At 47.4% G+C, this 15,909-nt stretch overlaps 1 protein-coding gene across 2 annotated transcripts; it reads right to left on the bottom strand.

Moving 5' to 3' along the window:
- Positions 1-1,336: 1,336 nt before the first annotated feature.
- BNIP5 (BCL2 interacting protein 5) lies at positions 1,337-11,610 on the bottom strand. 2 transcript variants are annotated; one of them, XM_024212211.2, is made up of 6 exons: positions 11,275-11,610; positions 8,955-9,697; positions 7,770-7,904; positions 6,550-6,614; positions 5,259-5,522; positions 1,337-2,872 (listed from the first exon to the last, which is right to left on the bottom strand). In XM_024212211.2, the coding sequence occupies exons 2-6, from the start codon at positions 9,685-9,687 to the stop codon at positions 2,828-2,830; spliced, it is 1,242 nt and encodes a 413-aa protein (XP_024067979.2). In that variant the 5' UTR covers positions 9,688-9,697; positions 11,275-11,610; the 3' UTR covers positions 1,337-2,827. The 2 variants fall into 2 exon arrangements, with proteins under 2 accessions (XP_024067979.2, XP_029769106.1); XM_029913246.1 differs by lacking the exon at positions 11,275-11,610 and having other exon boundaries at positions 8,955-9,736.
- Between the last annotated feature and the right edge of the window lie 4,299 nt (positions 11,611-15,909).

Here is a 15,909-nt window from a genome sequence, read left to right as displayed (position 1 = left end):
GCCGCAACCTCAGCCAGTGTCAATTGGTGGGTGCATGGGGCAATGCCAATTCATGCCAGCACGGGCTCTAGCCCACCTGTGAACCACCTCCCTCTGTACTTTGGTGTCAGGGCAACCATCTTCTACTTACTAATAAGTCACTGATATCACTGTGCTGGAATTTCTGTAATGTCCTCCTTATAAGAGCAGAGGCAGCTACGATCATGCGATAAAACAACACACACCGATGGCCACCTGCCAAAATATTATGCCTCTTATCCTGCTTTTTATCTAATATAAAAGAACTGGCACAGGACCCACATTAGGTTGTGACACTCTGCACCTCGGGGGAACACCCTGCACGCCCATGTTCATCCTTATAATATGATTGTGTGGTATCCAATGCAAAGTTTGTCATGTCGAGTGTCTCCGGAAAGTTCATGATGCACTGAGCATCGTTGTTATAGTGATGTTATAGGTTGTAATTTCATGTATATAGTTATGAGGCTGAAAATGTGTCCTCATGGCTTAAAACAAGCCCAGGCAAAACTCTCCAGGAGCAGAGGGGCAGTTCACACCTCATCAGGGCATGTATGGGACAAACCCAGCCCAGCCTCACAGGAACAAAGGACACTGGCCTAGGCAGCAACAAAGGATCTGTTGGACTCTCGAGTCAGTCACCCCGCTTCTCTTGGCTAGTTTGGGACTGCGATGAGGTAATGTTCACCTGACTCTGAAGTGGAGGTGGGGGGGAAGCCAAGAGGGATGAAAGAACATTTGCCAGGCTCTCTCTCTTCCACTTCCATCTACAGATACCACCATCAAGCGACTGAAGCACTGATCAAAGGGGAGAGCCTGGCTGAAGGGCAACCAGCCAGCCTGTGGTGAGAAGCATCTAATTTTGTAAGGGCACTGAAAGTGTTAAGATCAGCTTAGAATGTGTTTTGCTTTTATTTCATTTGACCAAATCTGACTTCTTGTGCTTTGATTTATAATCACTTAAAATCTGTCTTTTGTAGTTAATACATTTCTTTGTTTATTCTACCTGAAGCAGTGCGTTTGGTTTGAAGCGTGTGGGATAACAAGCCTGGTACATATCAATGTCTTTGTTAAATTGACAAACTCATATAAGCTGCAGCGTCCATAACTGGACACTCCAAGATGGAGGTTCCTAGGGTTGTATCTGGGACTGAAGATATTGGCTAGTGTCATTCGGTTGCACAATCTAAGCAGCAGCTGGCCAAAAGTGCTCACTCACGTAGCTGGGAGCAGCTGACATGCCAGAGGCTGTGCGTGAACATCCCGGGAGTGGGAGTTCTCACAGCAGAGCAGGGTAAGGCTGGCTCCCAGAGTCGAGGATTGGAGTGACCTAGCCGATCACCGGTCCAGATAACACCAGAGGGGAACATCACATAGGTGTATTAAGACACACTTTACTCCACCTGTAACATAATATTCACTTGCATTCTGCCCCACCCCACTCTCCACATTTCACCCGGCATCTGGGAGAGGGATACACTCAAGTACATGCTCTCCAAGATATTCATAACAACACTTGGGAATGTTTGTTCCTCTCTGTGTTGATTAATGTACGAGGAGAAACTGTAGATTCTAAAATCATCTGGCAGAAAACCTGATAGTTCAGTACATAACGTCATGACTCCAGCGGCAATCCACTTGTCAGTTCACGTGCGCCCAATCCATAACCCGCTCCAAAATGTGAGGAGACGCTGTAGCTTAGCAGAGTTTATGGCCCTGCTGTCTACAGTAGGAAAATGGCTCGTGGTTGAAGACACGTCCTCGGTGGACTCTCAACCAGTGTTGAGAATGGTTTGGTTGAGGGTGATGACAGAGCCAAATGATTTCCAGTCCCCCTTGCATAGTGATTACATCACAGTCCTCTGATGGGGAAATGGAACTCTCAGATGTCCTTCATTCTGAGAAGTATTGCCCATTTTTGTCCCAAAATGTCCCTTCATTCCACAGAAATTCCATGCCCCTCACGTTTATGTTTGAAAGAATCACCATGCTATTGGATGCAATAGTTTGGCACCATCACATCCAGCGGCTTCCCGGGCATTGCACTGTAACAGCATTTGCATTACAAACCAAGAACATAAGAATACAGGCATTGCCCTAGAAGCTCAGAGCTGTGGCCCCTCTAGTTCAGTATCCCATCTCTGACAGTGGCCAGCACCAGATGCTTTATAGGAAGATGCAAGAACTCCAGCAGTAGCCGATGGCAGATAATCTGACCTCGTTGGTTTCATCCCAATCTCTAATACTTGGAGATTGGTTAAACCCTGAGACATGAGGTTTAATCTCCCTTGCAGAATTTGAATAGCATTAATTATAATAAATAAAAGACCTACCAACAGGATTGGAGCCCAATTTAGTAAAGCATCCTATTCATGGAGAACACTTAAGCACGTGCTTAATATTAAGCATGTGCTTAAGTGATTTTTCTTACCAGGGCCTTGAATGGTAGAAGAAGTAAATATATTTTTATATCCTGGAGTTAAAATAGTTCATAAAGCTATCATATGCAACAATTTGGTCAATAGAGGACTATCACAGATTAGTCAGATGAAGGTAGTATTAGCATTAGCTACTGAATATTCATCCTTAGCTAGCTGTCTTTTATGTTCTCCATGTTGACCCCCATGTTACTCATTTTCTTCCGTGGTTTTTAATTCATGCTCCACGAAATTCTACCAAATGCAGGAGTCAGTGACAGCTGGTCCCTCCCAGCCCAGGATGGCTTCCTGTTTCACAGAGGTGGGGCTGAAGTTGAAGATACCATAGGTACTGGTAGCAGTTCAGAAAGCAAACTCCTGGGGAGCAGTTTTCAGTCTGGGCTTTCACAGCTGCTAGTGCTGAACTTCTCACAGTCCTGTTGAGACAGAATAAACCACAGGTGAGGATCCGCTCCACAAAGGGGATGGGTGTGTGACGCTGGTGAGCACAGACCTTGGCGGGTTATGAGGAGCATATGGGAACTGGTGGCAATGCCATTGGCATAAACCAACCTCTAACTATTGGGGGTTAGGAGGAAAATTTCCCTGTGGGCAGATTTATCCCATTTCTGCCTCCTGCAGGTTTCTGTCCTGCGGAGCTGTTGGCACTGAGCAGACTAGATTGCCTGATCCAGCCTGGCATTTCCTACCCCGGAGTGTACCTCCAGTGCCCAACTAGAGGGACTGGGCCAGGCATTGGCAGATCTGCAGGGGCCAGAGAAGGAAGGAATCCACCACACAGCAGAAGCTGCAGGGGTGCTTCTCGGCAGCTCTTGCAGGCTCAGTGCTCCAGAATCGATGCAGCCCACCTCCTCAGGAGGAAATGACTGATGGACCTATGGAGTCACAGGTTCACCAGCCCCCTGCCCTGCTCAAGCCCCTTGCTGTGCTGGGGTGAAGGCAGGTCCCACACAGCAGAGTCCCCAGAGAGTTCCCGTAGAGGCCATGTCCCCTGCATGAGCTCCCAGAATCCTGTCAGTGGAATCACACCTTGCAGGAATTCAGTGCATCAAGCCCATCCTGACCAGTGATGCATTAACCCTTTCTGTTGCTCTGCACCATGCGCAAACACTCTCAACCCTCTGTCCCAGCGCAGCCCACCAAAAAGCAAGAAGTGAAAAGCTTCCCTGTGTTGGTCTGCCTGTTGGAGGCAAGTGACACTAAATTTAGCAGTGTAGTATATAGGAATAGGGTAGTGTCCTTTTAAATGGTTTGCAAGCCCTCCATTGGCGTTTACTGTGTTCTATGTTTTAGAAGTCACCAGAAACCAACCAGAGCAGCATTGTGTGTAGCTAGGCCAGGCATGTCTGCATAGAGCTATTTGAGACCCAACTGTGCCCATGTCGTTTCTTCATATTGTTGTGTAAAGAGCAAAAGACATAAGAGGCCTACGGACAAGAATCATAGAATATCAGGGTTGGAAGAGACCTCAGGAGGTCATCTAGTCCAACCCCCTGCTCAAAGCAGGACCGATCCCCAACTAAATCATCCCAGCCAGGGCTTTGTCAAGCCAGGCCTTAAAAACCTCTAAGGATGGAGATGCCACCACCTCCCTAGGGAACCCATTCCAGTGCTTCACCACCCTCCTAGTGAAATAGTGTTTCCTAATATCCAACCTAGACCTCCCGCACTGCAACTTGAGACCATTGCTCCTTGTTCTGTCATCTGCCATCACTGAGAACAGCCTAGCTCCATCCTCTTTGGAAGACTTCAGATACACACAGGAGGGCATTGGCAGAGGGATAAATAACATCCCAGGGCCCATTAGGCACAGTGTCTGAATGATCAGAGAACAGTCAAGGGACCACCCAGAAAAAAGACCACAACTGAGCCCAGTGGAAATGGAAACTTTTTTAAGTCTTCTGTTTTCTCATGCTCTTTTGATGGCTGTTACCCCAGGTCTTAGTTTATCTGTCTGGCAATGATCTGTTTTATGGGGCTGATACTACACACCTCCACGGTCATGTGTCAAAACAGTTTTGACAAAATTATTTTCTTTTGTCAAAAGTGGGGTTTTGTTGAAAACCATTTTAAAAATTAGTTTTCGAGGAAAATAATGGAGGAAAAACCCTGAAACCCCCCAAAATGACAAGTTTGGGGTTGCTGAAAACAGAACACATTTTGACTTTTCTGACAAAATCCCCAAATTTTTGGCCAAAAGTCTTTGAAGGAAATTTTTTTCGTCCTGGCGAAGTGTTTTACATGGGACCAAAATCATTTCCCAACCAGCTGCAGATGCCAGCCACGGAGGCTGGATTGAGTGATACCGGAGGATTTTAGAACTATTACAATACAAATCAGGACCATCAGGCAGGGAGGTGTGAGAGAGAGAGCATGGTCTTATGGTTAAGGCACTGGATAGGGACTCAGGAGATCTGGGTTCAGTTCTGATCTCTGCTATGAACTCCCTGTGTGACCTTAAGCAAGTCACTTCATCTCTGTGCCTTGGTTTCCCCATATGTAAAATGGAGCTAATAATCCATTCTTTTGTCTCTCTTGCCTATTCAAATTGTGAGTTCTTCAGGGCAAAGACTGTCCCTCATTAAGTGACTGTACAGCACCTGGCACAATGGGACTCTGATCTCAGCTGGGGTTGCTAAGTGTGACAATAGTACAAATAACAATGGTGGGGTCAGATGCTCAGCTGGTGTAATCTGGCATAACTTCATTAATGCCTATGGAGCTTCACTGGTTTACACCCCCTGAGGATCTGCCCCAGCGTGCTGTCGTGGGCTGCATCACACACTCGTTTCTCCCTCTTACCCTGACGTTCTTGCTGTAGGAAAACTGCACAAAAGTATCCTGGAGATATTGGTCTCCAAAGCCCATGATCCTGTTCACTGCGTGGTTACAGATGCCGGCCACCTTGGCAGTTAAGTGCACAGCGAATGCAAATTTTATCTCCTCGGGAGACATCTCAGGCACTTGGGCTGTCACTTCTTTATTGACGTAGACATCGGCTAAGTGCTTGAAGGAGCTGTAGGAGATATCTTTGAAGAACGTGGTGAGATTTGTGTCTTCTTTTATCTGTTTAAGAGGGAAACCAGTAGCATGCACATTCATGAATATCATACGTATTGCCCCTAATCTGTGTGTCACCACCAACCTCACAAGCTGACCCACTCCCGAAATTGTACTGGCTTCCTACCCATTTGGTCCATTCCTATCCATTCCCAGACAACCATCTCCTTCCTCTGCTAGCCTGAAACCCATCCCTGTGCAGAAAGCCAGCACAAGGTCAATGCACTGCTTAAGTTCCATTTTAAGCCCTAAGTGGTGCATAAACTTTGTTCTGGCCCCTTCTGTCTGTCAGATTCCCTTAGGACTTACCCATCACTTCATCTCTCCAACCTCATCTGAGGTCTGATCCGAAGCTCACTGAAGTCAGTGGGACTCTTTCCACTGGCTTCAATGGTCTTTGGATCAGCCCCGGATGATAAGAAGCTGTGAGAAGCACTGAGCACCTTTGGCAATCCCTTTGGATGGAAAGCCACATTGTAGGTTAACCAGGCTTTCAGTGATGTGTATAGCAGGTCACTCAGATATTGCAAAAGGGCTGGGGATGGAGCCCAGGTTCAAAAGTAGCTTAGGAGAGGTGTCAGAGCAAAGTCCTTAATAGATAACTCTATGTGAGACTCCACTGAAGTCAATGATGCTGCCCCCAGGGCTGGCTCCAGGTTTTCTGCCGCCCCAAGTGGCAGAAAAAAAAAAAAAAAGCCAATTGGCGGCACTTCGGCAACAGTTCAATCGCGCCACTCCATTCTTCGGCGGCAGTTCGGCAGCGGGTTCTTCACTCCCTCTCTTCCTCTTCGGCAGCACTTCTGCGGCAGCTCAAAGAAGAAGAGAGGGACTGAGGGACCTGCCACCGAATTCCCGCCAAAGACCAGGACATGCCGCCCCAATAGCGGACAGAGTGCCGCCCTTTTGTACTGGCCACCCCAAGCACCTGCTTCCTTAGCTGGTGCCTGGAGCCGGCCCTGGCTGCCCCAGTTTAAACCAGCAGAGAATTTGACCCAAAACATCTATAGTCCACCAAACAAAGTCCTCCCCTTACCTTCTCGTCCAAGTGATCTCCAGTGCTCTTGAGCAGGGCAACTATTTTTCTTATGATGGCTTCTTCTGCAGACAGAGAAAGAGAATTACTTCCAGAATTTCAGACCGTCTCTTCTACAAGCCCAAGTCCTTCTGCCGTAGACGTTGAGGACTGGATTTTCAATGCAGGCGCTTAAAGGTTATTTTCAGAAAAGCAATTTACGTGTCAAGGGCAACAGAAAAGCACCCTTAATTCTGAGCCATGACGGTCCTGATCCCAGCTTGAGCTCTGCAGAGTCAGCCCCTGGCATGGAGCTCGTAGGACTGGGAATTTTGGCCTTGCTGCCCAGTTGCAGGTGTACAATGTGGCTCTGGGTCCCCCTCTGTTTGTAGCAGGACTTTTATAGATTCCCCACAAAGGACCTGGTCTGTTAGCTCACAGGCAGTAGCCGATTCCAATTGTGCTGACTAACATTGCCTGATTGTTTCCTTGTACTCCCTAGTCCGTCTGTCTGGGTCTCCATCTGATGTGTCTTTTCCAATAGTTAGATTGTCAGCATTTTGTTAGTCATTGCTAACCCGACAGCCAATTTTCAGCCCTGTGCACCCATAAACAGGCTTTAAAATGCTCCAGATATCACGAGATTCGTTATAAAATTGCCTGTTGGCAGCACTGCCGATCAGCCAACAAGTAGCCCCTTCCTTGCTCAGAGCCAGCCACCTTGCTTACAAGGGCCACATGTAGGGTGACCAGACAGCAAATGTGAAAAATCGGGACGGGGGTGGGGGGTAATAGGTGCCTATATAAGAAAAAGCCCCAAATATCGGGACTGTCCCTATAAAATTGGGACATCTGGTCACCCTAGCCACATGCCCTGCTCAGTCTGCATGGGCAATTCCTACCGGGATGAAATTCAGTCCTGGGCAGCAGCCTATGCTGCAGTAATGTACCCCACGCCCACTCAGCGTGGTACTCTGTCCTCCTCTAGTGGTGATTGGGCCACATAGAGAGGTTGATGAGCCTGTAACAGCTGTCGGTCCCAAGGTCCATCCCCGCTGCTGACAGCCCATCCAGGGGCATCACACTACAGCTAGTGCCACTCAGTCCTCAACACAGGGCTTATGCAGTGCACAGGCCTTGGGCTGCCTCTCTGCATAGGGACAAATCTCATCCTACTGAGGGTTTTTTGTGCATAGATCAAGGGTGGCCCTGTACATGTCCTGGAATGAGATGATACTGACCAGATTCAGGAGTGCCGGCAGGTCTCAGTAGCTCTTTGTAACTGTGTTTTCTTTTTCTCTTGGCTTCATTGCCCTGGATTATCAATTGTATCTCTTCCGAGACTTGTGTGCAGTAAAGCTCATGTTCTTCCCTGTCTGCAAAGACAAAGAGGGCGAGGTTTTTAATCGGTGTGACCTTGCTGACTGAAAGGGAATTGTCAGATCTTCCAGTAGCAAAATTCCAGCTGACACTGCTCATGCTTCCCCTGGCTCAGGAATTCATGTGAAACTGTGGCCAGCGACTGAGCATGACAATCACATGGTGCTTTTTAAGCCCTGGCTTTTGCTACAAAGACAATCACTGAGCCTCGCAAACATATGCTGAAAATTTACCAGCCGCTTCATAAAGACTGTGTAGCAGGGAAGAAATGATTCTTAAAATGTGTTTATAAACTATGGGCTGGCCTACACTCAAAAGTTGTTCTGGTATAACTATGTCAGTTAGGGGTGTGATTTTTAACCGATAAAATGATTCCAGGAAATGCCCCATTGTGGACTCAGTTATATCAGTATAGAGGTACTGGCTACCAGTATAGTTTTTGCACATCCCAAACCAGAATAAGTTATACTCGTACAAGAGGGGAGATTTGCCATTTTCACTATACCAGGATAGTCAAAGCGGTGCAGCTTTCTTGTGGCGGCAAGCCCGAAGGAGAGAGGACTCCGCAGTCCTGTAACTCCCACAGAAAGTCACAGATCATTTTAAGCCAATGGGATTAAGGCCAGGTCTACACTAGAAATTTTGCCAGTATAATAATGTGAGTTTGGGGTGTGATTCTTTATGACTTCATACCGGCAAAAACCCCACCTGTAGATGCAGCTGTACCAGCAAAAGAGTCCTTTTCCCAGTATGGCTTATTTTGTTACGAGAACTGGTATAAATTACACCAGCAAAAGAATTTTTTGCCAGTATAAGCTGCATCAAAACAAGGAAGATTTGCTGGTATAGCTATCCCGGTATATCTGCACAGGCAAACCCTTTCCAGTGTAGACAAGGTCTTTGGCATCTATTCGTGCCTCTGCAAATCTCCCAGTCTGTGTCACGGTTACAGTCACTTTTCTGAACATAATCCCACTTTAAAATGCTGCCCATGGTCCCCTCAGGGAACATGGAGCTATTTAGCTACAAATGTTCTATGCTCCTACCTTGTGAGGACGGCCTGTGAATGCTCCGCAGTGGAAGAAAGCTGGGCCTCTTTGCTTTTATTCCTGCTTCCGGCCCTGCTTTCTTTTCCTCCTCGGTGGCATGTTTCTTAAAGGAGAAAGCTCTCCTGAGGGTGGATCTCTTTTTAATGGTTTTCCCAGGCCGCGGCAATGAACTGGAGTCTGCTCCAGTTCTTGTAGCCGCTTCTGCTTCTATGCAGCTAGGAGCCCGCTCCATGCTGGCCTCTTTTTCCTTCGTCTTTTTATCGGAGTGTTCTTTATAGTCATCACTGTTTTTCCCGTAGAAGAAATTCAGGAGAGTCTTGATCCAGGGGTGTTGATTTTTCCCCTGGGACAAGTTCTTCAAGCCTTTCCCCTTTGGCTTCTGCTCGTCTTCTGTAGCATTCTCACAAGCCAATGGTTTGCTCTTCTCGCTGAGCGCGTCTTCCAGCCTCAGTGCCTGGGCTCTGTCTGCTTGGCCCTTCCTCATGACTATCTTGGAACCTGAGTACCCGTAGAAGTCACTTGCTGCTCTTTGGAGCTTAGTCATCTTCTTCCCCTGTGCACCGTTGGCCTCCTCCACCCTCTTCTTAGCAGCAAAGGAATCCTCACAATTGCTCAGTGTGCGCTTGACATAAATTTCCAACACCTTCTTGGCGTCTTTCTTGTCTAGAGATAGGAACTTTCCCCTGTGATGGCTCTCTGTTTCCCATGGTCTCCTCCTTTGGGTTTCCATGGCTTAGATGCTACAACAAAGGAAAAGAATGTTTCAGGTAGCCACAGAGCTGGATTAGACTCAGTGGGACAGCTGGTGTAAGTCAACATGGTTCAACTGAAGGCCATCAGTGGAAGCTTTGGCACTCTGATACCATTGGTCAATGATCGACAGTTTTATTGTTATTACTCAAACAAAGTCTTATTTAGGTTGTATATGTATTTCTTGTGCAGCTTTGTCACGCAAACCAGGATAAAGATCAGAAAGATTCAGAAAGAAAAATTGAGCGGAGGGACTGGAAGAGTCAGGGCATGAGCAAGATGCTTTCAGCAAAAGCCCATATGTTTCTATCCTAAGAGCAGCTCCCAGGGGGCAGACCGGCTGGGTCATAAGCCAGGAGGCTGTACAGGACACAATGGATTTGCAGGAGTATAATCCACATAATGTGATTTTAAGGTCTAATAGTTCATAAACCTCCAAAGCTAAAATAAAATGCTACATGCTGGTAATCTCAGTTTTCTAGCATTGTTCCTAGCCTCGGTGATTAACACGCTATCTGACCTTGAAATAACAGTCACTCCCCCAAATCAGACGATAAGCAAGCCATTTACCAGAGAAATCAGGATGTTTTCCACTCCTGTCAGGCCTGTGACTTGATCAAAGGTGCCTCGCAGCTGTTCACTGGAGTTGGTGGTCTCAGCCCACTTCCTGGTGGACAGATGTCTACACAGCAAAACTCATGACCAGGCGAGTCATGGATGGAGAAGACCATTGAATCTGAGCTCCCTGCTTTCCCCTAGAGGTGGTCTCTCCAAGTGAGGGCTGGGGGCAGTGTGACTAGTACAGCCTGTGTGACTGCTCTCTCTTACATTATAATGATTAGCTGATGATGATGATTGTTACTCAAACCAGCTGATCAGTAACTTATTCCCCTTTTCTTGTACCTACACCATGAAACGCTGCAACTAAAAAAAAAATCTTAATTTTTCTCTGACACTAGTTGGGCAACTCAGTTCCCTTCATTGGAGTTACTGCTGATTTACACCATTGTAAGGTGAAATTCAGCCCTGCGCAGAGATCCAGCACAAAGCCTTTGCACCATTTAAGCCCTCTTTTGAGGGCTCAACTGGGACTTAAAGCGTTACGTGCTTTCTGCTGGCTCTCTCTGCCTTGCCTACGAGGTCCATTTCACCGTGACTGAGAGGAGATTCAGGTCCAAAGGATACTTTCCTCGCTAGAAATTAAAGGCATGGTATGCAAAATCCAAAATCACAATCGCCGCAGACAGCACAGAAAAGCTGCAGCCGAAATAAAAGCATGATGGGGCTTTCACGGGTGCAAACCCCAGCTGACATCAATGGCACTACACCAGTGCAAGTTTTAGATCACAGCTAGAGCCAAAGGCGGTAAGACCACCCCACCCCTCCGAACATCAGAACTTTCTCTACAGCAGGGAGACATTCTGTAGACTCACAGGCATCAAAAGCATCAATCAACCCCAGGACGGCTTATATCACCCGCAAGTTTAACAAAGCAAGTTCATTTTGTTGCTATTGATTCTGATAGATTGAAGACAAATCATCTTTAGTCTGATTGTATTTTATTTACCTTTCTGCTAGTATTCCTGCCTTTCTTGGCCTGTTTGAAGACAGGTGCCTTAGCCACAAAGCGCTAATGTTTATAGGACTCCCAGGAACCAGTGCAGTTCTTTTTATACTACAGCCGGTTTCACATTGCGCGAGATGTTTATTTTTACCAACCACTCAGGTAGCAGAAAGGTTGATAACACCTGCCGCTGGTCTCTCAGCCAGCACCTCCGCCCTGCAAGTGTATGTCAGCAGTAAATAGAGAAGTCCATATTTGGCATCCTGGGGTTCGTGAGTTTCACCAGGAGAAAAAAAACTTCCTTATTCCGAGCAACCACGAAAGCAACAGCTTCATAAACTCCAATCAATGCAGCCAGAGGGCAATAAGTGCACTTTGAAACCTAGATGATCTACTGATCATGATGTTTGTTTCATTGCCCTTTTTGGCTCCAGCAGTTAGTCAATATTTGAGCCCTTGCCAGTTCCTTTCCATTAGGAGGAGACATGGATGATACACATCAGATTTATGCTTGGGCGAAATCCAGTTCATTTACAAAAAGGAAATATGTTTCCCTGAAACAGCAGGCCATTTGCTTTCTCAGAAATCCAAGTCTGCCTCTCCAGTGAGTAATGTGCTCATAAGAAGCTCTATCTCTTGGCTTCATCCTAGGGTCACTGTCTTGTTGGCCGCTGGTTATTTTCTGCTGTCTGCCTCTCACACACAGAGCTGCAACCAATCTATCCCTCAGCCCTTGCGCTTTACAATCGGTACCAAGGAAACCCCTTCTGACCAGTCTTGCCAGGTGGCCTATGGCCTTGGGCTTTGGCTTCCTATTGTTTCCAGCTATCACAACATAAAGGGGCCTTTTTAATTGCTCCTTCCCTTTAGCCTGAAAGAAAGGCGATTAGCATAGCCGTCAGCTTTAACCAGGTCTGTGACTGATCTGTGGATTAAAGACGCACTTGATGACAGCCATCTACATCTTCTAGCATAACAGGATGTTTTCCATCACTGGTTATTCAATAGCTTTTTGGCCATGGGGCCAGCCTTAAACAGAAAGGCTACGATTTTCAGAATGGGAGCTACAATTAGGCTCTTATGGCCATATTTAGGCATCTGGGATCTGATTCAAAGTTACCTGAAGGCCATGGAAGTCTTTCTACTGATGTCAATGGGCTTTGGATCAGGTCCCTAAGTAAGAGGCTTGATTTTTACCCAACAGCTCATCATATGTGCAAAAGCATCATCATTTATCCTAGGCTGTAGGCACCTTTACCAACATTTAAACTACAACATTAGGTCTCAATTCTGCAATACAATCTGCTCCTAGAGCCACCCGCAAACACGTAGAGTCCAGCTGTAGCCAATGACAGGTGCAGGGATCTGCCTACACAAAGCTCATTGCAAGATCGGGGCCTAATGAGACATCCCTGTTCTTTGATTTCTGTACGTTTCTGCTCTATATGGTGATGGCCCTTCTTTTTCCAACACAAAATGTACCCTTGCCACACTACCTGCTGGAGCACCTTATACGCTTCACACGAGTCCCCCAGATGGGCCATTTGCAGGCTAAAGCAAATAGATTGATTTATTTTTATAAATGCAATAACGTACTGGACTTTTTGGACAACAGAGAGGTTTCAATTGCTTTCACTCCCCCAGTATAATTTCCTCTGGGTGGAGGCCATTCCATTATTGAGACCAAGAGCTTAACAAGCTGCAAAAAAAGCTTTATATAGCCAATGAGAACAGCCACAGTTGCAATACACAAGTGAGATAAGCCCTCCTACTTCAGGGCACAATCCAACCACTAATTGCCTGGGAGTCAGTAAGAAACTTTGCCTTAGGCAGGTTAGTCCATGAGGGGGGTTTTACACCTCCCTGTTAAGCAGCTGGTATTGGCCACTGTCAGAGACCAAATACCGGGCTAGATGGGCCCCTGGTTTGATCAGCTATGGCAGTGCCTCACTGCCTGTACTCCAAGGATTGTTTATTTCTCACATAGGTACTGATCTCAGTCACTCTATAGATGGACACATGTGTTTAGCAAAGACAGGTACAGTAAAACCTCACCCACAGCCAGCTCCTCTGCCAAAGCAAACAGAGCAATTATTGCCCAAGCGAGGCTGGGGAGGAAAGAAAGAATGAGAATTTCACCCTGTTGTTAGCTGTGCTCTAGTCCAGGGGGTCTCAACCATTTTTTTTCTGAGTCCCCTGCAACATGCTATAAAAACTCCAGGGCCCACCTGTGCCACAACAACTGGTTTCTGCCTATAAAAGCCAGGGCCAGTGTAGAGGGGTAGCAAGCAGGGCAGTTGCCTGGGGCCTCATGCCACAGGGGCTCCTGTGAAGCTACATTGCTCGGGCTTCGGCTTCAGCCCCGGGTGGCGGGGTCAGGGCCCTGGGCTTCAGCCGGCTTCGACTTTCTGCCGAGGGTTCCAGTGAGTCTAATGCTGGCCCTGCTTGGTGGCCCCATCCCCCTGAAGCCTGCTTGCGGCCCCTTAGGGGGCCCTGGATCCTTGGTTGAGCACCTCTAGTCCTGTTATTGTTTGACTTTCATGCAGGCATATAATACATATATCGCCACGTAGTAGGACCCCTTTATACTTAAATGGGAGGAAAAGCAAGCCCATTTTATGCACAAACTTGTGCCCCTTCCATTACTTTGGGAGTTTTGCTGGTTTTAATTAGCTCAGCAGAGATGGATAATGGAGATAAGGCCATTCCTAAAAACAGAGTAAAAAAATATTCAAGGGAGTTAATTATGCCCTGCAGAGGCGTAGCGAGCGCCCTCCGTACCCTCCGACCGGAGGGGGCCCCGCAAGGAAGGGGGCCTCTAAAAGTGGCAAAATAAATACCGCATTCCAGTTTCTGCATTGTAAGGGGCCCCGCCCGGACATATGTTCGGAGGGGGCCATCGTTCGGAGGGGGCCACGTTCTTTGTTGCTACGGCCCTGATGCCCTGGGCCAGGGAGGAATTTGGACCAGGAAGTTTATCTTCACAGCATGGTGGTTACATTCCAAAAGCTGCTGTTAGCTGTTAATTGTTCTCATACCACCTAGTGGCGAAGCTGTGCACTGCCCCTTGAAACATCAGAGTAAACAGAACTCAGTTGAAGCTGTGCATTTAAGGCACCAGTTGCCATGCAGGCAAAAACCTCCCCCCTTGTAGCCACAGACCTATGCACTGCAGCAAGGCTCCACGGGAGATGAGAGATTCATAAGAACGGACATACTGCATCAGACTAATGGGCCATAGCTTCATATAGTGTCTTCCGACAGTGGCCAGTGCCAGATACTATGGAAGGAATGAACAGAACAGGGCAACTATTGAGTGATCCCTTGTCATCCAATCCCAGCTTCTGGCAGTCAGAGATTGCGGGACACCCAAAACGTGGGGTTGTGGCCCTGACCCTCTAAGCTAATAGCCACTGACAGATCTAACCTCCATGAACTTCTGATTCAGTTCCTCCCACTGTGTGATGAACAGGGGGGATTTTTCCTGTTGAAGTTGTTCCACCTTAATTAAATATTAATTAGGCCAAAGCAAGAGCCAAGTTCAAGAAGCCCTTTATGGATCAGGGGTTATGGTGCTCTTGTGGGTTGTTGCGCACCCGGCTTCCCTTCTTCCCTCTTCCTAACAAAGAGTAGATTTGCGTATGGAGCTTGATCAAGTTTTTCCTGTTCCACTTTAACTGTTAATTGGGCCAATGGAAGCACCAACCCCAGGAAGCTCTGAATAGTCCAGTGGTTGGAGTGCTGCCCTGGGATCCTAGAAAGCCTGGCTCAATCTCTCCCTCTAGCTGAGAAAGATGTGGGATTTCAGTAGGGAGCTCACTGAGACTTTTCTTGTTGAAGCAGTGCCACTTTAATTAAATATTAATTGGGACAAAGGAAGACTCAGCTCCAAAGAGCCCTCTGCAGGTGAGGGTGCTTGGCTGGGGTGTTAGAGATCCTGGTTCCATTCACTCCTTGGGTCCCTCAAAAGAGGGAATTTCAACAAGGAGCTCACTGAGTGCTTCCTGGTGAAGCTGTCCCACTTTAGTTAAATATTAATTGGGCCACAGGAAAAGGCTAGTGCCAGAAGCCCTCTATAGCCTAGTGGTGAGGGCTCTCCGCTGGAATGTTGGAGAGCGAGATTCAGTCCCACCCTTGGCCTGAGGAAGAAGAGGGATTTGCTGCCTCAGCTTCTGCTTTTAATTGGGCCACAGCAAAAAATGCAAATCCCTCTTCTGTTCCCGCTGGTCAGGATACCCACCTGGGCTGTGGGAGATCCCAGTTCCAATCCCCCCTCTACAAGGAGATTGGAACAAGGATCTTCCACAGCCCAGGGACCACCCCCATCCCACCCTCTCCTCTCCTCTCCTCTCCTCTCCTCTATGAGCTTTTTCATTTTACATGCCAGCAATCTGGGTCTACTTTGGTTTAGCTGGAGCCCATCCTTCCTGTATAGGCTCCTCCTTTCCCAAAATGTTCCTAAATCTCTCCTCCCTACACCATCATCTCATCCATGTATTGAGACCCGGAGGTTCTGCCTGTCTAACTAGCCCTGTGCGTGGAATTGGAAGCATTTCAAAGAAGGCTAATAAGGAGGTCCTGGACTTTAATCTCTTACCTAGCAGCCTACGTTTGGCCTCCAGGCCCTCTTGCCTACCT

This window comes from Terrapene carolina, unplaced genomic scaffold, assembly GCF_002925995.2.
Source record: "Terrapene carolina triunguis isolate 2854851 unplaced genomic scaffold, T_m_triunguis-2.0 Scaffold552, whole genome shotgun sequence".
Classification (NCBI taxonomy): Eukaryota; Metazoa; Chordata; order Testudines; family Emydidae; genus Terrapene; species Terrapene triunguis.
Note: the sequence above shows the minus strand (reverse complement) of the source record. Positions and strands in the feature narration are given on the sequence as shown.

Bases quoted from the DNA above. Each gene is read 5' to 3' on its own strand.
- BNIP5 (XM_024212211.2), bottom strand. From the start codon at position 9,687: ATGGAAACCCAAAGGAGGAGACCATGGGAAACAGAGAGCCATCACAGG. The intron at 7,905-8,954 runs GTAGGAGCATAG...TTGTCTTTGCAG, and splicing joins TCACAGGCCGTCCTCACAAG to ACAGGGAAGAACATGAGCTT. The intron at 2,873-5,258 runs GTAAGAGGGAGA...CTGTCTCAACAG, and splicing joins CCTACAGCAAGAACGTCAGG to GACTGTGAGAAGTTCAGCAC.